Source organism: Argentina silus, assembly GCF_951799395.1.
Source record: "Argentina silus genome assembly, chromosome: 16".
Lineage (NCBI taxonomy): Eukaryota > Metazoa > Chordata > Actinopteri > Argentiniformes > Argentinidae > Argentina > Argentina silus.
The window spans coordinates 14,783,830-14,811,618 of NC_139670.1; the positions used below are offsets into that span (position 1 = coordinate 14,783,830).

General features: G+C 43.2%; 1 protein-coding gene across 1 annotated transcript; it reads left to right on the plus strand.

Annotated features, from left to right (window-relative positions):
* The first annotated feature begins 972 nt into the window (after positions 1–972).
* On the plus strand, positions 973–27,747 carry LOC310816845 (rho-related GTP-binding protein RhoN-like). Its single transcript, XM_083687161.1, has 5 exons — positions 973–1,255; positions 2,512–2,599; positions 19,836–19,945; positions 23,336–23,470; positions 26,733–27,747. The coding sequence occupies exons 1-5, from the start codon at positions 1,154–1,156 to the stop codon at positions 26,985–26,987; spliced, it is 690 nt and encodes a 229-aa protein (XP_083543287.1). The 5' UTR covers positions 973–1,153; the 3' UTR covers positions 26,988–27,747.
* The last annotated feature ends 42 nt before the right edge of the window (positions 27,748–27,789 follow it).

A 27,789-nucleotide genomic window follows, 5' to 3' on the forward strand; every position in this document is an offset into this window, starting at 1 on the left:
AAGCTATACCCCTGGGGTGTGATTCTGTGCTAGCAATGTTCAAAGTTATTGATGTTGAAAAAAAAGCATTACAGACCTCTTACTAAGAAGAAAACCTTTGAAAGGGACCAATTGCATGTGCTTGTATGAGTTCAGTGTGTATGTGTGTGTGTGTGTGTGTGTGTGTGTGTGTGTGTGTGTGTGTGTGTGTGTGTGTGTGTGTGTGTGTGTGTGTAAGAAAGAGAGGGAGGGAGGGAGAAAGATAGATACCTCTTCAGTATGGGTATGTGTGCGTGAGAGAGAGAGAGAAAGAGAGAGAGAGACAGATGGAGAGAGAGAGAGAGTTAGGCAGGACACATGTTAGATACCTCTATGTGTGTGTGTGTGTGTGTGTGTGTGTGTGTGTGTGTGTGTGTGTGTGTGTGTGTGTGTGTGTCATTTGGGTTTAATTTACAAAGAGGAGAAAATAATTCCTTTGATTACATTATATTGTTTTAACGATTATGATATAATCCAGACATTTGACATGCAAATACACACGATTCCACAGACCCCTCATTGGTGTTTAGAGACTGATGGGCAATGTGTATGTGTGTGTGTGTGTGTGTGTGTGTGTGTGTGTGTGTGTGTGTGTGTGTGTGTGTGTGTGTGTGTGTGTGTATGTGTGTGTGTGTGTGTGTGTGTGTGTGAGAGAGAGAGAGAGAGTTAGGCAGGACACGTGTTAGATACCTCTATATGTGTGTGTGTGTGTGTGTGTGTGTGTGTGTGTGTGTGTGTGTGTCATTGGGGTTTAATTTACAAAGAGGATAAAATAATTCCTTTGATCACATGTGTTATACGGTTTAACGATTATGATATAATCCAGACATTTGACATGCAAATAAACACGATTCCGCAGACCCCTCATTGGTGTTTAAAGACTGATGGGCGGGTCCGAAAATGAAAACACAAACTCTCTCCAACTGAGCGGCAGCATCCAGCGGTGCTTCACACTGCTGTAGTATGCCACCGAAGTCATAGTTGCTGCTTGACAGGTGAAGTGCCAGGGAGAGACACTGGATTAAAACTCCAAAACAGAGTGAAAGCACCTCATCAACTTTGATTTAGGACTTTTTCGGAGTCTATTGCTAAATGACAAGGACGCGCCGCGTCAAAACCTCACATTGAAGGCACTATGGAAAGCAAGGGCTGCCGCTGTAAGATCGTTGTAGTCGGCGATACGCAGTGTGGCAAAACCGCATTACTTCATGTCTTTGCTAAAGACTCATACCCAGAGGTAAGTTATGTTATTTTAACGAGGATAAAATAGATTAAACATAACAGAATGTCAGTAGAGCTATAGGCTAGACAATTCTAAGAATTGGTGGCGAGGTTACAATTGGATTGATGCGCGCACAGGTTATACTTTTCCCATACAGGATGACTTTCTACTTGTCTGAATAACTATTTTCGAATATGTTTATTTCGAACATGTTAATGTTTTTTGACACTAGGCTACTTTGGTGTCTTCTACTGAAATCTTTAAGCTTATTATGGCACACCTGCTGATGACTTAAATGGTGTGTATATTGTAGGCTACCAATACAAACACTTGGCTTCACCTGTCGGCTATTCTCCCACGGGCTTGGACCTGAGCCTACATAAAAAAAAACAGTCGTTAACATGTATGAACTATTTGGTAATGCATTTACAAAGTATACATTCTTATATATGTTTACCACACTATTAATAAAGACACTTATAAACTATTAATGATACTTTGTTCATATGAATAAAGGGGTGACATACTACAGATTTAACCTGTTGAAGTACTTAAAATGGTTAATTATTGTTCATGTTTTTAATGGCGTTATATATATATATGTGTGTGTGTGTGTGTGTGTGTGTGTGTGTGTGTGTGTGTGTGTGTGTGTGTGTAAAATATTCACATCAATGTATAAACCTAATCTTTTAGAACGCAGTCAGTGTATGGACCTGGAGTAATCAGTCCTAGATGTGGGTTTATGTGTGTGTTAACTAGTGTTTAATAAACATTAATTATGGATATGTACCTTTACATAACATATAATTATTCATGCTTATCTGTTAAGGTAACTCGTAGATTAAGTACGTAAGTAAGTAAGAAAGTAATAGTAGGGTTACTTTCTTAAACAAGTAGCATGAATCTCGAACACCTCTTGTGTAACTTTATTGTAAAACCATCAAATATTATTGCCTCAGTCGTAAAACTTCAAATTTGGGTTAGCAATCCCCAGAATGCGCTGCGGCTGTATTTGCATTGTTTCCACATACTGGTGGCTATTAATGATTACGAGATTTATCCCTTCATTAACATGAATAGCTACTGTAATAAACCATTTGCTAGTGCCTTTAATGATCATGAACAACTGTGAACTCTGTAAATGCATTAAGTATTGTTCACAATTACATGAATTTATGGGTATGAATACTGTATATCCTTATTGTAAAGTGTAACCAGATGTTACAAGTCAGTGTTGTATAGATATTCATCGTGCCATCTGGATTTTACAGAACTATGTCCCTACGGTCTTTGAGAACTACACGGCCAGTTTTGAGATCGACAAACAGAGGATTGAGCTGAACATGTGGGATACGTCAGGTAAGACCAGGCTTTAATATAGTTAATAATAATAATAATAATATACCCTGGGATCTATCCGCTCAAGGCGCACAGATTGGCAGTGATGTGATGCTTTTGGAGCAATCAGCGATATCCAGGCTTAAATCCCCCCCAAATGAATGACAGCTAAAGATTTCATAATTAACTGCATCCGAGCTAAGCCTATTCAAGTGAACAGATTTCACTGTTTACTTGTGTTTTTGTTTTCTCAACACAATTATGTACACTCATTTCATATTTCATACTATCGCCTATTTCAAGAGATTTCTAAACTTGATTATACTTAATTGTTTCGAAATAAACCTTTTGCTTCTTAGCAGTTGAGGAAGGATTGAATATCTGGTTTTCTGTACAGCTGATATAAACGGGCTGACCTTCTCCCTTCAAAGGAGGACTAGCCATGGGGCTTGCCCCACCTTTTTAAATCTTACAGTATGTAACAACGCCCCTAAACCTGTTTACACACATGAGAGTGGAACTTGGTGAATGTGCAGTGTTCTATTTACCTCAGCATTAGCAACAATGGAGACAGACAGACCAGCTAAACACGCCTGAGATTAAGAGCTAGAAGCCGCAGTTGCTTGTTATGGAGACTGCTATGAGCAATCAAACTGCATTTCAACACAACACCCATTTCATGAGCTAGTCACATTCCCACACTCCCATTGAGAAAGCTGTCATGGTGGATAACAACCTGCATCGATTGACTTGTTCAATAAGGAATATTTCAACCTCTCAAGATAGTATGTCAGGATCGTTCCCCCTATGGTCCTACTACTATGTTGTCCCTTGCCTCAAATAATAAAAAATGTCCACATACTGTATTGCATGTTTCTGATTGTTAGTACGGGCCTGACTAATCCCTGGAGTAGAAATGTTCTACTGGATGTATGCCACCATTCCATTGATGCGTCCATGGTGTTCAGGGTGTATTAGTAAGTGTATGGAATATGACCCAAGCCTGACACTACCTACTGTAGCCTCTACGCATCCCTCTCCATTGGTCTGAAGAGGCAGGTGCTGGCCAAGCTTACTAGAGGGAGAATCTGGGGATATCCCAGTAGACAGGTGCATTGGCACCCACACCAACTATAACAGCAGTGTGTGTGTGTGTGTGTGTGTGTGTGTGTGTGTGTGTGTGTGGTAGTTAAGGCGGCACGCTACCTGCAATACCCAGGAACCTATCCCTGCTCATGGCTGAATGTCATTTCTCATGCAAAAACTTGATTTGTTTTGTTTGTGTGTTTGTGTGTGTGTGTGTATGTGTGTGCTTGTGTGTGAGAGAGAGTATGAGTATGTGATTGTGTGTGTGTGCCAGTGTCTTGCGTGTGTGTGCCTGTGCTCATAATACAGGCATGTGCAGGCATGTGTGAGAGACAGCCAGGCAAATGTCTATGTGAGCGTAAATGTGCAGGCATAGCACGCTAATGTCTTAACCTTGCCTAGCAGCAGGTGAGCAGATGTACCAGGTCAGTGAGTGACTCTGTGGCAGCGTTTCATTGTGAACAAGTATAGCAAGATATTTTTCACGACTGAATTTGAGTGTCGGTGTGGTGGGTTACACTCTATTGACAACATTTCATTCACAACTTCAACCATTTTGTTTTTTCTATCCGTTTATTTATATCCCCTCCCCTGATTCTGTCCCTCTCCTCTGTTCTCCTTCCATCTCTCTCTCTCTCTCTTCCTCTCTTGCTGTCTTTGCTGTCCTTGCCTTCCCTTTTCACTGTCTCCCTCTCCTTTTCCTCTCCTTCACCCCCCCCCGCCCCCCCGCCCCCCCCCCCCCCCGCCCCCCCCCACCCCTCTCTCTTTATCTCCCAGCTCATTAATCGGTGAGGCAGCTGCAGGCTTGGTGGAGCTGTAGCCTGGAGGGGTAGAGAGAGCTGGTGAATGGAGAGTAGCTCCAAAGAAGGCAAGCAGAGGGGAGTAGACAGACAGACAGACAGACAGACAAACAGACAAACAGACAAACAGAGTGGAGTACAGACAGACAGACAGACAGACAGACAGACAGACAGACAGACAGACAAACAGACAAACAGAGTGGAGTAGAGACAGACAGACAGACAGACAGACAGACAGACAGACAAACAGAGTGGAGTAGAGACAGACAGACAGACAGACAGACAGACAAACAGAGTGGAGTAGAGACAGACAGACAGACAGACAGACAGGCTGAGTGGAGTGGGCAGGCAGACAGACAGACAGACAGACAGACAGACTAAGAGGAGTGGGCAGACGTGGGGTAGGCCAGAGGGGCCAGGCGCTACACTGGAGCCAGAGCTACTCGCCTGCTGACAGGAACAGAGTGGCGGTAATTAACCATACACTCATCCCCTCGCTTGCTCAGTAACCAAACACTTGCCCTCTGTCTCTTCCACCTGCCTTCTCTCCATCTCTTCATACCACCCACTATTTATTGGCCTTCGAGTACCTCCTTCCCTCCCTCATCTTCTCCTACTTCTTGATTGTACTCCTCTCTCTCTCTCCCCCTCCTCTTTCTCCTCCTACTCCCTTTGCTCCCCCCCGTCCCTCCCTCCCTCTCTCTCCCTCCCTCCCTCTCCCTCCCTCCCTCCCTCCCTCTCCCTCTCTCTCTCCCTCCCTCCCTCCCTCCCTCCATCCGCCAAAACAAGGTCAGGACTCTCTCAGGACTCTGCTGCGCTAATGCCTCTTGTGATCATTGCGCTTGATTAGCCTAGTATCGCCACTAACCCCTCTATCCTCACAGCAGTCTAGATATCAGAGATAGGGTTGCAGTCTTATCTCTCCACATCGCTGCAGAGGGCTCAACCTAATCTGGTTATGCAACATGACAAAGACCAACACATCCACCAGGAAACACACAAGCTGGCACCTAGCATGGAACCATTGATCCATTATCTGACAATGCCGTGAATTAAAATAGCACCAGCGATAAGAGAGGGGATTTGAGCAAAAGTGCGTGTGTGTGTGTGTGTGTTTTGATGGGATTATCGGGGATTTTTGGTATGTTACATACCAGTGTTTTATTTGATTATTTTAGTGTTTTGTTTTATTTGAGCAGGACGTTCAATTCGATTAATTTTCTCTGTTGCTAGATGCCTCAAAGCTAGCAATATCTCTGGATGTGTGACTAGTTATGCCTAAAAATTGTTGTTCAGTCAACATCCTTTAAGTTTGTCCGAAAGTTATCATTAAGAACGTTGCTATATTTAGCCACATGAGTAGGCACTCCAGTTACAGCCAACAGCCATGAGCAAGTTTATTTATTCATAAAACCCAACTATAATGAAATGTTATAATTTTGAGCGTGAGGTTGACGCACATTGCTGTTTTTTCCCCTTCTGCATACAAAGACAGCATAATGGGTTTTTACCACAATAGCCCTCATAACACCACCATCGTTACTTATCGCAGTTATAAAGAAATACGAAGAAAGTATAATTATTTACATTCTTTTGTTGCCCAGCCTTACTACCTATAGGCCAAAACTATGTGCACATAACTTGCCTACATCAAAGTCAACCTTTTGAAACACTTAAAAAAACCTGCTAAACCTGTGGTGCCATAACAGCGCACACCAGAAAGGAACATTGGGATGTGTGCGCTCCTGATGTCTGTCCCCCAGGCAACTTCCTGCTCAGAACGACTTTGGCGCAGATCTGATCTTCATTTTCAGTGAAACCTCTCCAGTGACTGGGACTCGCTCGCATGTCAGGTCGCAAAACACACACACGCACACACACACACACACGCACACACGCACACGCACACAACCACAAAGTATAGATTACCACTCTTACTCCAGCGCATCCACTGACTCCCACTCCCTCTCTATATTCCCTGTTGCATTTCACATGGAGGAGTCCATGCAGTCTGGTATTGGCACAACACAGGCCATCATTAATTCATGAGAAGATTTTATGACCCCTATCAGATGTTGGCTCCTTGAAAGCCCAGATGCTCTCAGGGAGAGACAGTGAGTGGCACCTGGCTCCATTACCAAAGGACTGAAGAGAAGAGCCTGGGGTTATGCACAAGTGTGTGTTTGTGTGGGTGTGTGTGTGTATGTGTCTATGTGTGTGTGTGTGTGTGTGTGTGTGTGTGTGTGTGTGTGTGTGTATGTGTGTATATAAGTGGGTGTACATGTAGAAGTGCCTTTGGCTGTGTGTTCCCAAGTAGAAGTGCTGCGGGGTTGTGTATTAAGTGGGTGTGCTTGTAAGTGCTTGAGAGTTGTATGTTATGTAGTGTAGGTGTGTGAGTAAGTGCTTGGGGAGTTAGAAATGTGTGTGTTTGTGTGTTTGTGCAAGTGTAACTTATTGGGGAGTGCTGTCAATGCTGTGACTGAGTGAATGTACGTAGAGTTAGAAGCAATAGAGTGCTAAATGAATGTTAGAAGGCCTATTTGGTGGACAGCTGTCCTGTCTGATTCAGTTCTGGTCATGGAGCCCATTAGAAACACAGGGAACATTGAAAATCAATGTTCGAGAAGCTTCTCCACAGATCCCCACGGGAGGCACTATCCAAACCCACTCCCAAACCCACTCACTAGACCTCAGACTGCTGTGTAAACCATTCCTGCAACACACACACACATGCACACACACACATGCACACATGCACACATGCACACACACACACACACACACACACACACACACACACACACACACACACACACACACACACACACACACACACACACACACACACACACACACACACACACACACAAGCACCAAAGAGAGACATCCACGCCAAAGAGGCTCCATCCACCTACTCCACACCCCAAATCCATTCTGTCCCTCATTCATAATGCAAGACTAGAGCTATGACCACACCATTCTATTCACACAATAGCCAGCCGTGGGGGCGGAGACTGACTGTCATACTAGGAACACCAATCATGTTTCTCTGTTTCTATGTTCATTTCCTCTCCTGAACAGGAATGACAGTAGGACAGTATGTGACACCAGTTACTGTAGCTATGGGCTTATCAGCTGTGGAAACAAATCCCTACAGGATATTCTTCTCCTATAGTAGTTATACATAGAAAGATGGAGCACACTGAAATGGAAAGGCTGTATTTTCTTTTCATTGCTGAAGTGCAAAATCACCACCGTGACTTCAAGAGGTGGAAACATTGAATAATCCACAGTAGCTCAATATCTTTGTCGTTAATTATACGTCAGGATAAGCTCCTGACTGTTGTGTGTCAGGGATCAGCGGTGTCGGTATTTGCAGCGACGGCTCTCTTTCTGTGGGAGGTTGGAGCCTTTCCCTCTGGTCTGAGGGGTCTTCATAGCAGCAGCAGAGTCACCCCTAACATCTCCCTTCTGGGTGGTAGACTGGCCATGTCTGTTTCTAGACTGTTCTCTGGCCTGGTCAAGCATTGGTGCCGTCTCCTGGCTCACCTAGATATGAATAGATACATATGGTTATTGGGATATAAAAGAAATTGGGAGACCAAAAGGTCGGAACAGTTATTCAGCAGAATATATAGGATTTGAACCCACAACCTTGGTGTCACGACTGTAGCACCATGTTCTAATCCACCAAGCCTCACCTCTGCACTCGCCGCCTCAGTCTTGATATTGACTCCTCCTGGGTTGAGGAACAGCACTGATATGGGCCCCTGGTACTGCCTCAGGTATCTGTGGCACCGGGATCTGCCTCCTCGTGATTTGGCGGAACTGGGGAGAGGCTGGTTGAGGAACGGAGCCCACATGCTGTTTCTTCGCCTCCGCTGGCCGGTGAATCGGCGCAGTAGCCTGGAGAACCTCCTCCTGAGAGGGGCAATACGGGCCATCAGGAAGGCCCAAGACTGGCTCACTCTCTGGGCCAGCAGGCTCACCATCAGATGGGTCACTGCAAACACGAGCAGCAGGGTGGAGACAAACACATGGTAGTAGACCAGAAGCTGGAGGTCCCGCCGACGTTTAGACATGTCCTCAGAGAAAGCATGACGGACACGTCCGCCCCAGTTTAGGGCCAACGACTGCGCGTCAAACACTGTCCCAAAAGTATCCATATTTAGCACTGAGAAATGTGAACGTTTCAACAACTGTGAAAGTCGGTTGTGATAGAATGAACTCGAAGTTTTTGAGGGTTCACTGTCAACATTCTGTTGCCCAGGGAACTTGTGACATCATAATGAAGTTATCTATGACTTCATGTTGAGTGAATTCTGCTAATGTTGCACTGTAAACATTAGTTTCCAAGGGAACCCATGACATGACCAACTCTCTTATGACATCATGATGAGTGCTGAATAGGTGATGAATAGGACTTTCAAAATAAAAGTAAAACCAGGAAACAGTATTTGCGATTTGAGCTAGAACTTTTATTTGGGATTTTGTTCTACCGTTTATATGATGTCCACAGAATTATAAGAACAAAGATTTTATTATGATCTCTGTGATTTCCCCATTGGAATACTGTATGTAATAATAATAATAATAATAATAATAATAATAATAATAACAATAATGATAATAATAATAATAATTATGCATTTATTTTGTATAGCGCTTTTCTCAGTACTCAAAGACACTACATTCCATGGAGAGAACAATAATAGATAGATAAAAAAAAAAGTAAAACAAAAGCACAGTCAGTAAAAACAATAATAAAAATAGTTAAAGATTAAAAGCAAGTTTAAAAAGATGGGTTTTGAGGGATCGTTTGAGGAGGAGAGCGTGTATATAGTATTTGTTGGCAAACATTGTGAGCACAGTAAGTAATTGGAACTCGTGGAATATACAGCCAAAACCCAAACTGATTAACAATCAAATAGTCTACATTCCCAACTACCTTCCATGCACATTAGGAAAAAAGCACCTCATAATGAAAGTTTCATGTCTTCATCCCACCATGTCATCCCTACATCACTGTGCCTGGCATATGAATCAACAGTTAAAACGGAACCTCAAAGGCATTTATATTACTGATCTTAACACCTCAATGGAATTTGCACATTTTAATCATGTGGTGACCAAATGGAAAATATGAAAAAGGGGGAAGAAAAGATATATCAGACATGAAACTTTACATATTAAAGGGAAAAAGAGGACTGAAATTAGAATTGACTCTCCAGACCAGGGTGTGTGTACTGTATGAGTGTGTGTCTGTGTGTCCTCCTGTGACAGTGCCATTTGTGAGCATGTGTAGACAACTGTGAGAGACAGTGTGTGTGTGTGTGTGTGTGTGTGTGTGTGTGTGTGTATGTGTGTGTGTCTTATAAGTATGTATCCAGTGAGCAGAACCTATTACAGTATGTTAATCACATCTGTGTGATCTGAGAATTAGCATCCATATCTTATAACCAGTTTCCTCTTTGTTGGTTCATGTGCTTGTGCCTATATTGCCTTCTGCATATACTTTCATACCTGGAGCTTTTTTTTTTTTTTTCTCAATCTGTAATCACCTCCAGGTAAAAAGGGAATCAATAGATGAATGGCATATTGTTATTCTGTAATTCCCCTCCTTGGAATATGTTACTTCAGGCAAATGTAGCAGGAAGGGTATAGGAGGAGAGGGATCACTGACGACCTTGGTTTTTAATATGTACAGTGCTGCTTGAAAGCATGTGAACCCCTGGTGCAATTATAGATTTTTTTAGTTTTTACCATGAAATCTTTATTTAATCAGAATCAGTCTTTTTTAATCTGACATAACAGGTTTATATTTACCAATTCCATATGTTGGTTTAGAGGAAATCAAGCGTGTAGTAGAAAAACTAAATTATAAAGAAATTAGTGCAGGTGCAAAAATAAGTGAACATTGGTTACATTGGTTAAATCAAGTAGGTAAGTAGAATCAGATGGGTAAATAATTGGGTACCAAATGAACCAATCAAATGAGAGATCTTTAGGAAAGAGTTTGGGTGGGATTCTGATAAATAAGAGATACAAAACCTGGTCAGTTTTGTTTTACCCTTACAGATGAATGCAAAACACACCATGCACAGAGGAAAGGAGATCTCAGAGGACATCAGGAAGAGGGTAGTGAGAGCACATCAGTCTAGGGAAGGCTATAAAATCATCTCAACAAGATTTGAGCTCCATCAGTCCACTGTGAGGCAAATAATTTACAAATGGGGAGCATTTAACATGACAGCAACTTGGCCTAAAAGTGGACACCCTTCCAACATATCCCAAGAGCCACAAGAAAAATTAAAAATCAGGTAAAAAGAGATTTACAGACCTCCCTTGCTGCATCTCAGGTAACTGCATGCTTCAACAATAAGAAGAACACTGAATCGAAATGGCATTCATGGGAGGGTTGCTAGAAAGAAGCTTCTGCTGTCAAAAAAGAACCAAACTGCCCATCTTAACTTTGCCAGAGACTACCTGCCTGAAGATTTCTGGAAGTCTGTTCCCTTTTTCCCTTTTTGGTCACAATCAAAACCACTACGTTTGGCGAAAACCCCACACTACCTACCACCAAAAGAACCTTATCCCAACAGTCAAGCATGGTGGTGGGAATGTCAAGATCTGGGGCTGCTTTTCTTCCTCTGGACCTGGACGACTCCACATCATTAAGGGAACCGTGAATTCTGAGGTATACCAGGAGATTCTTGAACAGAACGTCAAGCCATCAGCCAAGGAGCTAACGCTGGGCTGAAAATGACAACGACCAAAAGCATTCAAGCAAATCTACCAAAGAATGGCTCAGGAGAAAGAAGATTTGTGTTTTGGATTGGCCAAGTCAAAGTTCTGACCTAAATCCAATTGAGATGCTGTGGCAGGACCTGAAGTGGGCAGTTCATGCCAGACACCCCTCAAACCTCACTCAAGAGTTCTGTAAGGAGGAGTGGTCAAAAATCCCTCAAAACAGATGTCAGAGACTGATTAGTGGCTATACGAAATGTTTACTCCAAGTTATCGCTGCAAATGTAGGTGCCACAAGCTATTGACTGAAGAGGTTCACATATTTTTGCACACATGAAATCTTGAGTTTTCGTTAAATAAACAATGAAAATATATCATATTTTTTTTATGAATTGGGGTTTGGATAAAGATTGTATAAGTTCATTTTAATATTTTATACAAAAATAATGACCATCCCTGTAGGGTTCACAAACTTTCAAGCAGCACTGTATGTGTTATATTGCTGTAATACAGGTTGGCAGAAAAGTGAAAAAAAGCACTCGTGCAAGCAGACAGTGTGGGGGAAATTGTCTTCTTTTAAATCCTGTTAGATAATTATCTGCTGGAGAGTCTCTCCTTTGCGTTGAACATTTCTGCAGTATGTATGAAATATAGCCTAATTATTGCTTACAGGCATTTACCCAAAGGGCTGCAGTCTAGACTACAGTAAAAACGAAAACAATGGACGTGATCTCCATACTGATGACTGAGGCTGAAGTCTAGACGGGATGAAGTAATAACGACTCCTTTCTGCGTATGTGTCTTTGGGACACAGCATCTTCACCTTCCTTTACTTTTTACCTTCCTTAAGTCCTTAATGATATAATGCTGACTGTGCCTCTCAGCACAGTACCTCAGGACGGAAACAGGATGGTTCAGCATATTTTCATGTTTAGGTGAAATATCATCTTTCCTTGATTTGATTTGTCCTCGGTCGGCCAATAGTGAAAATGCCTCTGGGTGTCTGTCCTCCACTTTGCTACTGCAGCAAAGGCTAACAGACAGGATCCAATAGACAGGATTCCAAGGGTACTTTAGTTAGCTTTGTTGAAATTGCAGGCACTCTACCACAGAGTGGTTACTAGCTGTGAACAAAACGTATATGTGACAACAGAACATTGCATACTATTGCAAAACTACGATAACATGCTACAATAAAATATTGTACAGGTTTGTCTAGTAAATAGCCGCTACTAAACTTTGTTTTGAAGTTTCTCTGAGGAGATTTTGGCATGTCATTTTAACAACGCTCATCAGAGTTCATCAGAGGTTTTCATACTTCAAAGCTTGATGTAAACAACATTTTTGCGGTTATCACAGAAGTAATCAGCAGTTAAAAACAGGAACAGGAAATAACAGTTCGCTCACTGCCTCGTAGCCAAACAGCCCCATGGTATCCATGTTAATCAAGGTGACTCATTCTGAACTTGGCCTCTGTGTGGGCCTACTAATGTTTCTACCAACAGTGTGTTGCACGTTGCATGTCAGGGCAATACACCACGGCATCCTAAAACATTCAAACCTATCACTCTGCGATGACATGATCCTCACTGGGAAGACAAAACACCTGATGCCTGTCAAACGCAGCATTAAAATACAGGTTACATAAGAACACTAAGGAACAACACATGCTGCCAAAGCAGAGAATACTGCCAACAATCGTAGGGGGAAAAAAAGTAAGCGGACAGAAAAAAGAAATGCCCTTGTTAACATCGGACATCAAACGCATCTCACATGACAACCCCATGTGGTGTCACAGCATGGCTTTGCAGTTTCCAGAACATTGCATTCTACCATGCGCCACTGCGTCAAACTACATACAGTATCTAGACGTATACGGAGCTGCTCGACTTCAAATCGGTTGTGTATTGTATAACAGGTTAGCTATTTAAGTAGCAGTTATGGAGTACTTTTAATTCAGTTATCTAGGAAAATACAAAACCATTGAAAATATGTCATTGCCTGTACTTACACACCTGATGCAAGGTATTTACATAGTTTGACCCCTTATGTTACCTTAGAACAATGGTTATGTAATGTAAAGGAAATGTTTTCATACACAATACCTTCCTTTGTGAATAGCAGCATTTGAGCTTGAAGGAGAGCGTTAGAGTAGAGGAAGTAGAGATAGACAGATGGACTGCAGTTTAGTCATTATGAACTTCAATTCCAGGCTTTTCCCCAATGGGGATCATACTACAGGTCCCAGAGGGGGTCAAAAAGCTCTGAGATCAATAAACATTAGCTCCTGCTGTGTCAAGAAACATGGATCAGATCACGTCATACCACCGAGACTAGATATTGGTTTTCAGACAGGAATGTGTGTGTGTGTGTGTGTGTGTGTGTGTGTGTGTGTGTGTGTGTGTGTATAAGAGAGAGAAAGAGAGAGATTGAGTATGTGCGTGCGTGTGTGCGTGCGTGCGTGCGTGCATGCCTGCGTGCGTGCGTGCGTGTGTGGCAGAGCACTTGTAATGTAGTTACTTTTTGACATTTCTGGTCCAAGTTTATTCTACATGATCTGCTGTATGAAATGCAACTTTTCCTGCTGCGCTGAATGACCGGCCAGCAGAGGAGAGGAAACAGCATGTGGGCTCCGTTCCTCAACCAGCCTCTCCCCAGTTCCGCCAAATCACGAGGAGGCAGATCCCGGTGCCACAGATACCTGAGGCAGTACCAGGGGCCCATATCAGTGCTGTTCCTCAACCCAGGAGGAGTCAATATCAAGACTGAGGGGGAGAGTGCAGAGGTGAGGCTTGGTGGGTTAGAACATGGTGCTACAGTCGTGACACCAAGGTTGTGGGTTAAACTCTTGTCCGAGCCACATAAACGGAACACTATAGGCTCCAAAGTCCCACAGAAAGAGAGCCGTCGCTGCAAACATAGACACTGCTGATCCCTGACACACAACAGTCAACTCAATGAACTACAGCAGATGTTGCACTACAGTAGATTGCTGGATTTCCTCACCGGACAAAATCAATATGACTGTTTTTCTTGCGGCATTTCTGTTTTAGTGTGCAGTGTCTTCCTTCATGAGAATATCCTGGATCCTGGAGAATATCCTGATATCTTTCCACTTCCCACAGTTGATAAACCCATAGGAAGTGATGTCATGACCTTTCCCTGCATGGTCTACAGGAGGGAGAACATAGACAGAATGGCACTTTTCTGCCATGTCTCTTCAGTGGAGTCTTCATGGAACTGGAAGAAACCTGATGGAACCACTGCAGCATTGTACAAAGTAGTGTCAGGTCAACCTGTACACTATCGGTCATGAGGACATGATTTATAATGAAAACATGCCCACACTTGAAATGTCCGCTGAGCTTCAACATAAAGTGTTAAGCATCAGGAAGACCACTCTGCCCAGCATGTCTAACGTCTAAGCATGTGTTTTTACATCCTTCTGTTCATTATTATACAAAGACACGCTTTTCTCATCTCCAGGTCGCTACGATACCCCTACCGCAACCTGAAATGTTTGCCGCCCTCCCCAGCAATAAAAACATTTGTGTGTGTAATAAAACGAATCAAAAGCACATAAACGGAGAGAGATAAACATCCCTTTCACAGGGAGCCGCAGTTGTGAATAAGAGGCACTGTTAGATTTAATGAGGCTGTACTCTAGGCTGATTCTATGCCATTGTTATGCGTTAGCGCTAACTGTTCACAGGCTAATATGGAAGCCATTTTGCTGTCTACTTCTTGTAAATGTTCTCTGACTTTTATGGGAAGGACGCTTCCCTCGCCATTATTTCTGCTTGAAAACAAACAGAAAGGAGAGAAGACATCAATTACTTTTTATTACATAATGGCATAATGGAATTTCATCAAGCTATAATTCAGCATTCTGCTAGTCTTGATTCTGCAGTCTGCTCTGGGAAAAGTCAAGAGTGGAAAATGTTTTAGCTGGCTCCATATTAAACATTGTTTCTCAGAGGACCCAGAAAAGTGCAACTTATGGCAAACCTGGCAGATCCCAGGCTACGCCCACATTTTAGCAAAATGTGTCAAAACTGCTTCAGTTTTCCTCATTGGTTTGTCTTTTAAATGTTTACAATATGTTTAGTGTTTTTGGTAGTAGCTAGTAATGATAATACATTTTGCCCACTCATACTGTTTTCTATGAAATCATTTGCACAGGTATTGCTTAGTGTATTTTCCCTCTATATGCCACCCCTACCCTTCTACATATGGCAGTGAGTTTGCACAGAGAGAACACCTCCCTCCCCATGCCTCCCTTTTTCGCTATCAACTGACTGGGGACTGTCACAGAGCCCAATTGGCTGACACTGCCATCATGTGTGGCCAATTAGATACATTCTTGTGGAAAACCGTAATGGCATCTGGGTGCCAGGGAGTCAGGCACTTTTTAAGTCAGCGGGCAGAGAGAGAATGGCCGTTTTTGGCATCTGAAATAGTGCAGCAGTCAAACCTGGATTTGTTTGTGTCCCTGGATTGGTGTATAGCTATTTTTGGTGTGTAAATCTGCTTTGTTGGTATATTGCATTATTCAGTATAAGCACAAATTATGATCCCACCACCAAAGACATTACTCTGCTTAGCTATAGTCTATATAGGGGTTGGCTTACTTGTAAAACTGCTTGCCAAGCAGCACTGCAAAAGACTTGTACTATTAATGTCTCTCGCTATTGCTCCAATTGGCTCAGTCGAGTTTCAGAACTCGGTTTGCATAGCAACAGGTAAGTAGAGAGAGGTTGCCATAGGATCTATTTTTTCTCTTGCACAGAAATGATGAGGTTTAAGGCGTGCGGCTAGTTGACTGTGATTGTAGTTGACTTCAGATCATGCATTTTTTATTTACGTTTCAACAATTTGTCTGGCGCTAGCAAAATCGTTTTTTACGATGACACTTAAGAAAGAATTCATTCTGCTGATTCCTTCCTCCTCAAATAATGTTAAATGAAATGGACATGGCGCATTGTCTCTGCAGATAAGCCCGAAGTCTAACCCTGTCATTCTCAAGCAGCAAATCTCAATATTTATTGTCTTGGCATCCATACAGTATATCCACAGCAAAAAAACAGTTCAGTCTAGGTTTGCTAGTCTAGTCACATAAAAAGGCCATTAAGCATCAAGAGACCTTGTACACGAGTCTCAATCTATAGAGATAACACAAACAAAACTTGAGAGAAGTTCTAAAACATGCCAGTATGTTTTAGCTTTCCTGTGGCGTCATTATCTTATGCGGGCGTGCTGGAATAGTGAGAAGCTGTGCTGCAGCTGGCAAGGCTGGTGCCAGGGTGCCAGGGGGGGGGTTTATGGGTGGTTTATGGGGACGGTGAGGGGGTCTGTAGGGGGGGGGGATGTGGGGACCGTAAGGGGTTTGGTAGGGGGGTATTAGGGGACCATAAGGGGCCCAGGCCCCTACAGTGTGTCTAATGAGAGCCGTATGGGAGAGCCCTAGTGTGAGAGGGGTCCTGCTAGTTCTGAAGAGCTGATTTAGAGATAGTTGAAAAAAGAGGAAGGATGGAGGGAATGCAGAGGAGGAGAGTTATGGCTGTGTAGTTCTTGGCAGTGTGTGGGACCCCTATCCCTTGTTCCCCCCCGTCTCCCACCTCCTCTCTTCTGCCATTTTCAATCAATCAAGTCAGACTTTATTCGCGTCGCAAATTTCATACACAAATGCAATACAATGCACTTTACAGAAGAATGAATAAAACCAGAGAGAGATCATAAAAAAACATAACAAGATAAAGGAGGATAATTAAAGTATTATAGCCATAAAAGTTCAAACAGTAACAACAAAGACCAACAAGGACTATAAAGGGCTGTAGACACTAAAGGTTAATTCATGCTTTGTCGATCGACACTGCCGGCAACTGTCGGATCGACAGAAGTGACGTGCAGTCAACACTTTTGAGTGTTGCTGAGGGGTGTCAAGCACCTCTTTTGAACTTTCTTATGTCGCTGACGTCGTCCTAGATTGCCTACGACAAGGCGAACGGCACTTTGTCTTTGTCTGGTGACGATCAACACATGTTAAAAAGCATCAATTAACCTTAATGCAAGGTAAGAAAAATGCTAAAAATGAAATAGAATAGGTGAAGAAATAAAGATATGAATGAGAATAGCTAAAAACTGAAAGACTAGGCACCTGGGCCAATTGCTTCCAACCTTGCTGCCAAACTTGTTAAACCAGGGTGCATTCCATTTTTCTACCCTTCACCCAGAAGTGTGCGCTCATGCATTTAAAGGCATTGGATTGGTAAATCTATCAATTCTCTCCTTTTCCTCTCACCCCCAGCTTCTGTTCCCTTTCTACAAATCCGCTCTCTCTCCCCCTCTCCCCCACTGCCCCACTGCCCCACCTTCTCCTTCACTCCTCCTCATTCTCTCTCTCAGAGTATGAATCATCGTCGTTTGTTGTGTGTGAGTGAAACCCAGGAGCAGGAATTAGTCTGAGAGAGATTGTCACGCCCTCCACTTCCACCTAGTCTGTGCCAGTGCCTCCCTCTCTCCTGTCTTGTCTGTCTGTTTGTGTTGTGTGTGGGCGTGGCCAGGCTCTGGTTCCCTGTCACTCATCATCTCCACCTGCTCGTTCTGCTCACCTGTTGGTCATCTGCTCATCACCTCGCTGTATTTAAACCCCGGCTTCCCATCCACTCTTCACCAGATCGTTGTTTGTTGTTTCCAAGTTAGTCTCGTTCTCGGCCGCTTAGTCTCATATTGATTCTTAAGTCCTTAAGTTTTTGGACTCAGTCTGATCATTATCTCTTTATACTCCAGGACCTCGACCCGGTTATCCACCTGCCTGCCTGTCAGCCTGCCTGCCCGCACTAAACGCCTGCCCCTGCCTAGTCTATTTGCCCTGCCTGTCCAACCTGCCCTACGTGCCCCGCCTGCCCTGTCTGTCTGTCTACCTGCCTGCCTGCCCTACCCCTTTTGCCATTCCACCCTGCATTCCCGTTCCCTGCTATTCCCTCATTAAATACCCTATTATTTTATATTCGTGTCCTGACTCTGTGTTCTGCGGCTGGGTTCATTAGATCTGACCGTAACAGAGACAGAGGGGAGAAAGGGTATGGCCTTTAGTTTGACCTTTCTGGATGTGTACACACACACACTGTCATATTCATCTCACCCATGCATACAAAACACACACACACACACACACACACACACACACACACACACACACACACACACACACACACACACACACACACACACACACACACACACACATCTGACGTTTTGTGTCTACTCTATGTGCGATTTGCATTGCTTTGCGATGTTTTGTTAAAGCTGGGTTGGCATGTCAGTATGTCAGTATGTGATGAGCATATGCAAATACAACTTTATGGATGTTTGTGAGATAAGGTCAGCATGTTTTTGGGTGTGAGTGAGTACAATATTGAAATCAGGGTGTATGTGTGCCTGTGTGTGTGTGTGTGTGTGCCTGTGTGTGTGTGTGTGTGTGTGTGTATTATTTAAATGTGTTCAAGCATAGAACAGTATGTACTGGATGTTAATATGTTTTAGTGTGGGTTTGTGGGTCATGTCGTGTCAATATGTCCTAAGTAGTGTCAGTCAGTAGACTAGTGGTGTCAGGTCAGTAGACTAGTGGTGTCAGGTCAGTCAGTAGACTAGGTGTGTCAGGTCAGTAGACTAGTGGTGTCAGGTCAGTCAGTAGACTAGTGGTGTCAGGTCAGTAGACTAGTGGTGTCAGGTCAGTCAGTAGACTAGTGGTGTCAGGTCAGTAGACTAGTGGTGTCAGGTCGGTAGGCTGGTGGTGTCAGGTCGGTAGGCTGGTGGTGTCAGGTTAGTAGACTAGTGGTGTCAGGTCAGTAGACTAGTGGTGTCAGGTCAGTAGACTAGTAGTGTCAGGTCAGTAGATTAGTGGTGTCAGGTCAGTCAGTAGACTAGTGGTGTCAGGTCAGTAGACTAGTGGTGTCGCAAGGCCCATTATGTGCACACTCTGGCCAAAATCAGTCATGTCTCTGCACATTCTCTCCAGTCCTGTTTTTGTGTAGTGCCCAAATTCTTGTGCTCTGTGACAAAGGGACATGGTATGGGTGACAATAGGACCAGTGGTGGGGGTATTGTGCCCTACACATTCAATCCTGCCCAGGAATGTGCCCCCTAGTGTCCCCTGACCAGGTCACAGGGGCCGGTTCAGAGAGGGCCCCCCTGAAAAACACCAAACTGAAACACACTCCATCATAACAATGTCTATTCTGTACACTGTAACCAATCATGTTTTGAACCGTGGGTTGTCTGCACGCCCCAAGCCTGTGTTAGAGCCTCAGGCGTTAGTGAAGACTCTTGTTGGTAACATGAGTCTTCAGGTGTCTGGCAAGGTTATTCATCGAGCAAGGGTATTTCTTCAAATCACCTCCACTACACTCACTGTCTTAACAATGACTTAAATGTATTAAGTAGTCATGACAGTTTATCTGTACTTGGCAAATGACACGACATTGTCACATTTCATGTGGCATTGCGGACACATGGCTTGCCCGCCAAGCTGAATTGCAGCGTTTGATCTTCGTAGCATTTGACCTCCGAAATCCACGGAGGACTGACTTGTTCATCATATCTTCTGTGTTTTTGTCTACCAGGTTCATCTTACTATGACAACGTGCGGCCGCTGGCCTATCCCGATTCGGACGCCATACTCATCTGTTTCGACATCAGTCGCCCTGAGACTCTGGACAGCGTGCTGAAGAAGGTCAGTGGGCTACTGTAGCAAGCAAATGTGTGACTTACGATTCTATTCAATTTATCTTCATCTAATATTATCCCAGGCTGCCTTTTATAACACTAAATGAAATAAATGCACACAAGTAGCAGTTCTCCTGAGGGCAACCTAACCACAAGAGAGATAATATTGTGTTGTGTGTCCAGCAAACAGAGGCTTCTCAAAGAGACTTTGGCAACGTTTAAAACCTAACACTGTGGCATGAGTGTTCCAAAGACATTTGAGGACATTTCCACACAAAGAAAGCTGTGATCACAATTTTCTAAGAACGTTGTCACAATATTGCACACACCATTGAGACCAACTTAAAGGGAGTATGGCCATAAAGTTGGCCAGTGTTTGCCAAATATCCCCTCCCAAATGTCATCTCCTCTCATTCGTAGAGCCAGCTAAAGCCTTGGTTGTGGTTAGAATCGTAGTTTTTGTCTGTTAAGTGCCAGAACATTCTAGAGTACAAGAACATTCCGAAGGCTTTCAAAGGGTCACAATGCCAATACGTTTGGGAACCACTGCTCTTCACCTTTGAGTTCAAAGCAAGAGCAAAAGTCCCATTGAGTATGTAGCGAATGTCAGTTGTGTGGGAACACCAGTGAAGAAAGCCTTTGACTGTGTGGAGAGAGCATTCCTCGTGTCAACCCCATCGCTCACTCATGACATCATCATTCTAAGACAAAACATCTCACTCTTTTTTTTGTCACTAGACAAAACCCCCAGTTCTGCTGGGGGTCTAGTTGAAGGCCCACTTGACCTCTGAACCCCATAGAGAAGCCTCGCTAATCTCTTGCCAACGGGCCAAGGGCATTGAATACACGCCTCTCACAATAAGGGTCCTGAATTGGGCTCTTGACCCGCTGTGACCTCTGGAGTGCCAAGCATGCCACTATTTGACATGGGGTCATTCTTCTCATACCTTTGATGCCTAACAAAGGCAGGCTACAAGCAATTCCGCTCAAGTATTTAAACACAAGTGTTTATGATACATGTCATGATATCTGTGTCTTTGTATTGCGTGTTGTCACTGTTTCGCTTCCCCTCTTTTGGGTTATTCACTTTGTGACCTCAAGCCTTCCCCTGTACCTGACAGCATCCTTCCCTCCCCCTGAACCTTTTCTCTCCCTCCCCCTCTCATAAAGCTGTCTTCTCTTTCATCTGTCAGTTCTTTCCTTCTCTTCAAGCCTTTGATACTCTGTATTTGTCACCTCACCTCAACTCTCTTGTTCTCTCCCTCTCTTTTATTCAAGCCCTACTCTGTCCACATCAACGTACGTAACCTTCTTCCGTCTTACTGTCTCTCCTTCCGTCCTCAAGCCTTTCTCTCTCACTGCTTACATCCTTTGCTCCCATCAAGTCTCTCTCTCTCTCTCTCTCTCTCTCTCTCTCTCTCTCTCTCTCTCTCTCTGTCCCTCCCTCCCTCCCTCCCCTCTCTCTCTCTCTCTCTCCCTCCCTCCCCTGGGTGAAAGTGAGACTCTTGAGAGTGAGATGTGGCAGCCATTGCCCTCTGCCCTCCAGCCTCTCTTACAGTAGAGATCATCCTGTTATCTCCCAGTCAATGTTATTAATATCGCACCGGGCCAGAGACAAGGACTGCACCACTGGCATGTACGGCTGTATATGGGCAGGTTATGCAATAACAGACCTGTGTTGTAATCTCAGGCCTTATCAACGAGTAGCTCAGCTGTAGCCTCGGGAACATATTCCACTGGAGAATGTTATTGAAGCAAGCTACAGTAGACATGTAGGAGTCATGTAATACGAGGTATGAGATAGACACTGGTCAGACGTTTTCTGGCTTAGGAACCTGATATTGTTCTGATAAGTGTTTTATTTGAGTATATGTAGGCATTGGAGAAATAAAATAAAAAACCGGAAAGAAATACTCACAATAGTAGAATAATATAATAAATACAGTATATTCATACTAACCTACAATGGGTCTTTTGGCTGTACTGTATGTCACCTTGCCTCATTAATTTCCATCCTTCGATGAGTCATTCGATACATTCTGGTACTTCTGTTTCTGCCCTCTGTCTATTGCAAAGAACCTGTCACCAATTCTTACATGAACAATACCTTCGCTTCCCTCCAGCCCCTTGTGACTCCTCTAAATCACTTTCATTCACCAGTCGTCCTCTGTCTAACAGAAAACCTCATCGAATACAACAGCTCACAGTAACTAACACAAATAGTTGAGCCCATAATGACAATAACAATGGCAGAGGCGTTTGTGAGATTGGCACACTTTGTACTGAATATAAACAAAGACGTATCGTTCAGAGTGGCAGCCTGTGCCGTGGTGCGAAGAGATAATGAAAACAGTCATAGAGAAGAGAGAGAGATAGAGAGAGATAAAAAGAGAGAGAGAGCTACAGATAGACATAGACTGTGTGGAGAACAACTAACAGGTCCCTCTCTATTGTCCGAGTAAGTATTGTCTGACAGAGGGGTTTGTTCTGCAGATGTGGTTACTGCTGCTGTGAGCTCATAGTGTAGCTGATGGAACAAGTATTCGGTTCTTCTGTTCAAGAACACCAAAACACCTCACGAGACTGTCACGTGACAACTGCCACATTTGACAAAGATTATTGCCAACGTTTTCAAAATAATGCTGCCCGACTCCCAGGAAAAAGAGGATTCAAGTCTATTGTAGTTTCACCAATATTCTGAGATAATCTTATTGTCATGTCACTATATGGGCATTATTGATGTCCTTAGAGGACATACTGTACTGTTTAACTACTGTATTATTTTCTAATAACATAAAAACGTACAAATTATTACTTAGGCATGCATTGTTTACTAGATTTCATTTTCAGAAAAGTGAGGCGAGTAAGCGTAAAATGTTTAATAAAAGTATCAAAGTATATAGAGTGTACGAATATCCAGCCTACTGGAGAGTCTAGCCTACTGTAGATGAATAAACATGAAAACTATGAGAAATATTATGCTACATTTATTAAATACATTAACATGAATGAATTTGGGGGCCTGAAGTGAGATCCTAGCTTAAGTCATTGGTGTTTTGGTTATGGAAAGGTGAGACAGGTGTAATTCATCAAAATCCAGGGGGATGCCTATCCCTATACATTATTTGAAATAATGGGAAAATGACAGACTGTAGCGAATGAAAATGCTGCTATTTAAACATCTGCCAACATGTTTGACCTAAAACCTCTTCTTTTTTTTTTATGTGAGAAAAATAAAGCGGGCATCCGTTAAACAATGAATCAAGTTTGCATGGTCTTACTGTAGATACGTAGCCTACCGTATAGGTCTGAATAGGCGTACGAGTACTCACCTCTTCTTCTGTGTTCTGTCTGGTTCTGATATGTTCTGTTTGTTGCCCTCTCTGTTCCTCCACAGTGGCAGGGGGAGACCCAGGAGTTCTGTCCCAACGCCAAAGTGGTGCTCGTGGGCTGTAAGTTGGACATGCGGACGGACCTCAATGTCCTGCGAGAGCTGTCCAAACTTCGACTCATCCCTGTCACACACGAACAGGTGACCATTTCACTCACACACACCCAAGCTGTGTTGCCAAATGTGGAGTTTGCCACTCTTTATGTTTATTTGATTAGGAATTATTTCCAAAGTATTCATATAGCCTGATAAAAGGTTTATGAAAGCTTCATTAAGCCTAAACCATACCTTTAAAGGCATAGTTCACTGTTAAGTCAAATTTCTGTGATCCAAGATGCTTTTTGAGTCCTTATTCCAGTTATTTAGCACTTCTATATTTTCCAATATAATGGAATAGAGTTGATGGAGTCCACCTGAAGGCCATCAGGTGGAATCTATCCGATTCCAAATGTAATTTGTGATATCAGAAGTTACAGCTATTTACAATGCTATAAAATATGCCTTCCCTCTCTCCTTGTGTCCTGCAAACACTTTAATGCAGCATAAAAAACTAGGTGTTTTTGTTTTGAAAGATACTGTATGTATGACAATACCAGTAGCCACTTACATGTAATAGTTATGACACAAACCTCTATAACGTTGTTATAAGCATCACAACACCTGTGAAAACAGGTCTGTAAAACAATATTCCTTACCAAAACTCAAGCTTAATCTGCAACCCGGGAAGTAGTAGCAACAGAAATTGCTCTGTAGTATACCTGTCATTTAACCGTGCACTGTCCTGTGGGGAATGGTTTGAGCAGGGTTGGAGAGTTGATGCCACTGATGTAGATCCTGTAGAGCATTGGTTATTGTCAGTAGAGTTGCAGCACTGGTCCCAGGTGTGTGCTCAGAGTTGTTGCCAGATAGAGACACCTGGGTGAAAGCATCAGGATCAGACAGGTGAAAACATCAGGATCAGACAGGTGAAAGCATTAGGATCAGACAGGTGAAAGCATCAGGATCAGACAGGTGAAAGCATCAGGATCAGACAGTTGAAAGCACAAACAAACAAACAAACAGAAACGCTTTCCACACACTGGCAATGTGTACCAACCCATACTGTATGTGTACACACACACACACACACACACACACACACACACACACACACACACACACACACACACACAATACTAATTCAAACATACAGACAGGTCTTTGCACTGTCAGCTTATAAACTAACCTACCTGGATCAACTGAGATCAATCCCCCAACTGAACCACTACAATTCAACTACACTGTAGCACTGCTCAGACTATCTCTGATGCCATTCTAATGGCCTGCATTGTGTTTCTTGCAGACACTCCATTAGAAATGACAGGGCACCTACAGTAGCTGGAATGAAGACACTCAATATTTAACATCTGCCTAGACAGAGAACAGTATGGAACTGTAAAGTACTGCTTTACCCCAGCCAGCCCACTACTACTAGTATCTGCCACTTTGCATGAATGTTCTGTTACTAGCAACATTGGATGAAAGTGAAAGTGAATTATTCAAACAACGTATTTTGCGCCATGGGGACCCACTGTGCATAAACAAAATGTTTTAAAATCACATTTAGTTCCTGATAGTACTTTAACTTTCCCAAATATGAAAGAATATAGCGAGTGTTAAAGAGGCGTGACAAGGGACTGAGACGAACACGAAGATGTGCAGTGGAACAATTTAATTGTTTTGTTTTCAATATCCTGGAGCAATAAACAGCTGCAGACTCGAAATCCTGTGAATTTTAATGGCCTATTTTCAAGTTAATGTTATTTCCCATCAGACTCTTCTTTGAACACAAAGTCATATCCCCTTTTTCCTCCACAAAGAACAAAACAACCTTGGCACATTTGTCAGAAAGAGCAGAAGAGGAGAAATGGAGGACATTAACAGCATTTATCTTGAAATAGATTAACGACGTGAACTTGATTGAGTTTCCAATCAGCAGTAATGACATTATATTAATGCAGCTACTTTACTCGATTTCCTCTTTTTGACTTAGGAACAATCAAAATGGCCTCCATGTCTAAAACTAGTGAGAGGAGGCATGTCGTCCTGAAAGGGCCTCATCCAAAGGTCATCGCTGCCTCTAATGCAAATCAAATGGCAGCAATTTATGATTTACAACTGCCTGCCAGCCAACTCCATCCCTGGGTGATCCGGTAGTCACAAGATTGAACCGCAAATCGTAATTTGCTCAAATTGTAGACTTAAGTGTTGCTCGTTTTTGCAAATGTAGCCTGACCACAAAGTTCAAATTAGATAGAATAATATTGCTGCGTATCTGGCTGATAGACATTATTAAACCGTATATCCTCACTGAATGTCAATGATTGACATCATGAAATGCTTATTCAATTCATGGCCTAGTGATCATAATGTGTGCACTATTTCCTTTCATACAGTATCAAATGATGAAATGCTAAAACCATATCATCAGAGTAATGTGTGTGTGTGTGTGTGTGTGTGTGAGAGAGAGAGAGAGAGAGAGAGAGTAAAGTTCTGCTAACTCAGATCAAAGGTGGTGTGCACCGGTCTTATAGAATACGTTAGGTTTGGTTATTCCGCTCCAGTTTTACAGCTCCAGATAAAGGCTCCTGAATATTTCATAAGAGAATGTGTGAGGGTGCAGCTTTCTCTCCCCATCCATTGCTATCCATTGCTAACACACCAGGGTCAGGACCCACACAGCATCATGAGGTAATAAGCAGTCTATCTCGCCAGACTCCTAGGATCCGCTCTGCTGCACCGTTGAGTCAGGCGAAGCCGGCGTGTTCAATCTGGCTAAAGAGAAGTCAAAATATGGATGTGCTGTTGATGTTAAATAGAAAATCAAAAGTACTGGTCACAGCACCAGTCAGATAACAAGAGAATGGGGCGGGGGGGGGGGGGGGGGGGGTTGAAGGGTGGGAAAAGCTGTTATACCTCTGCCGTGGATTGCCGGTCTCCAGGGCCTCCAATCGCATTGCATGAACTGTAGGGGCGTCAATAGCCGTTGGCTCACAGAACCAGAACAGACGGTGTATCGTCTGATGCAACCGTCTGTGGGCAGTGACTATGGGATAAGATACGCTTAATCATGAGTGAGCAGTGCAACAGAACCAGAGTGAGTTAGACAAAGAGAAAGCCATAGAGGAGGAGATACAACGGTTGGTGTGTTTTGATGTAGATGTTGAAGACTACGATTGAAAGAGATGTGTGAGCCATTGCTGTTAAAAGCATTGTTAACCCGTCTACTTTGGTTAAAAGCCTTCCTCCCACATGTTTCAGAAACACCTCTCCCACTCTTGTGATAACCTCTCTCTCTGTGTGAGGATAACTCAAATGTGTTGGAATACACACGTCTTGACTGTCTTTCTCTCTCGACCTCTAGGGAACTACCTTGGCCCGGCAGATCGGAGCGGTGGCGTACGCAGAGTGCACCTCCAAGTACTCGGAGAACAGCGTCCGCGACGTTTTCCACGTGACCACCCTGGCGTCAGTGACCCGCATCCACCGGCCCCAGCTCAAACGCACCGGCTCTCGCCGCGGCCTCAAGCGGATCTCCCAGCAAGCGCCCCGGACTGAGATTCTGGAGCACCCCCCCGCCATGAGAAAGGATCGTGCCAAGAGCTGTGTGATCATGTAGGGCCAGACTGTACCAACTGACACAAATGGACATGTATATCACACATGAACTTAATTTATTTTGTTTCCTCGTAATTCTTTGCACTGCAAAAGGACAATGTGAAAACAGCGAGGAATGCTATGCTATGGAGTTTTGGGGATTTTGTTGATCATCAGCATTGCTTTCTTTATGTTTTTCTTGTAGCCCTGTTCCTATAGGGGCAGGTCATTGCATCAGCCATTATGATTTTTGTACTACCATGAACTCAGGAAGGAAAAGAACAGAGAAACATCAACACAAACATGGATTTGCGGCCAGTGGAAGAAGAGATAAAACAATAAAAAGAGAGAGAGAACATGTTAGAGTAAATGGGGGGGGGGTATGAGGAGAGGGAAAAGGGAGAGATTCTATCATGTATTTCCCTGTCCTGAGATGACATTTTCTTCATAAGTGGTTAACTAAATGAAGCACAAAATGCACAAAAAGTGTTCATACTCAAATGTCAGGCAGTGATATTATTATTCCGTACTATCTAATGAGATTAAACAAAAGAAGTCAAGGTTTCTAGCCCTGAGAAACAGTCAACAATGGGCTGACGTGAAACTAATTTTCTAAAACCACAAGTGCTTTTGAGGAGAATTAGAAAATCACTCACACCACATAATATTGAGTCGTGGAAATTAATATTGTTCTAATTTGAACGATTATGTTTGGGAGAAGGGATATGACTGTTTTACGATATGTCTTGCTGTATGTGTGACGCTGAAATAAAGTAACTTGCTCTGCTACATGGTGGAGAGAATTAATCTCACGTATATGTTAA

Excerpts from the sequence above, each read along its gene's own strand:
- LOC310816845 (XM_083687161.1), top strand. The coding sequence starts at position 1,154 with ATGGAAAGCAAGGGCTGCCGCTGTAAGATCGTTGTAGTCGGCGATACG. Across the intron at positions 19,946-23,335 it reads TGGACAGCGTGCTGAAGAAG|TGGCAGGGGGAGACCCAGGA; the intron begins GTCAGTGGGCTA and ends GTTCCTCCACAG. Across the intron at positions 23,471-26,732 it reads TCCCTGTCACACACGAACAG|GGAACTACCTTGGCCCGGCA; the intron begins GTGACCATTTCA and ends CTCGACCTCTAG.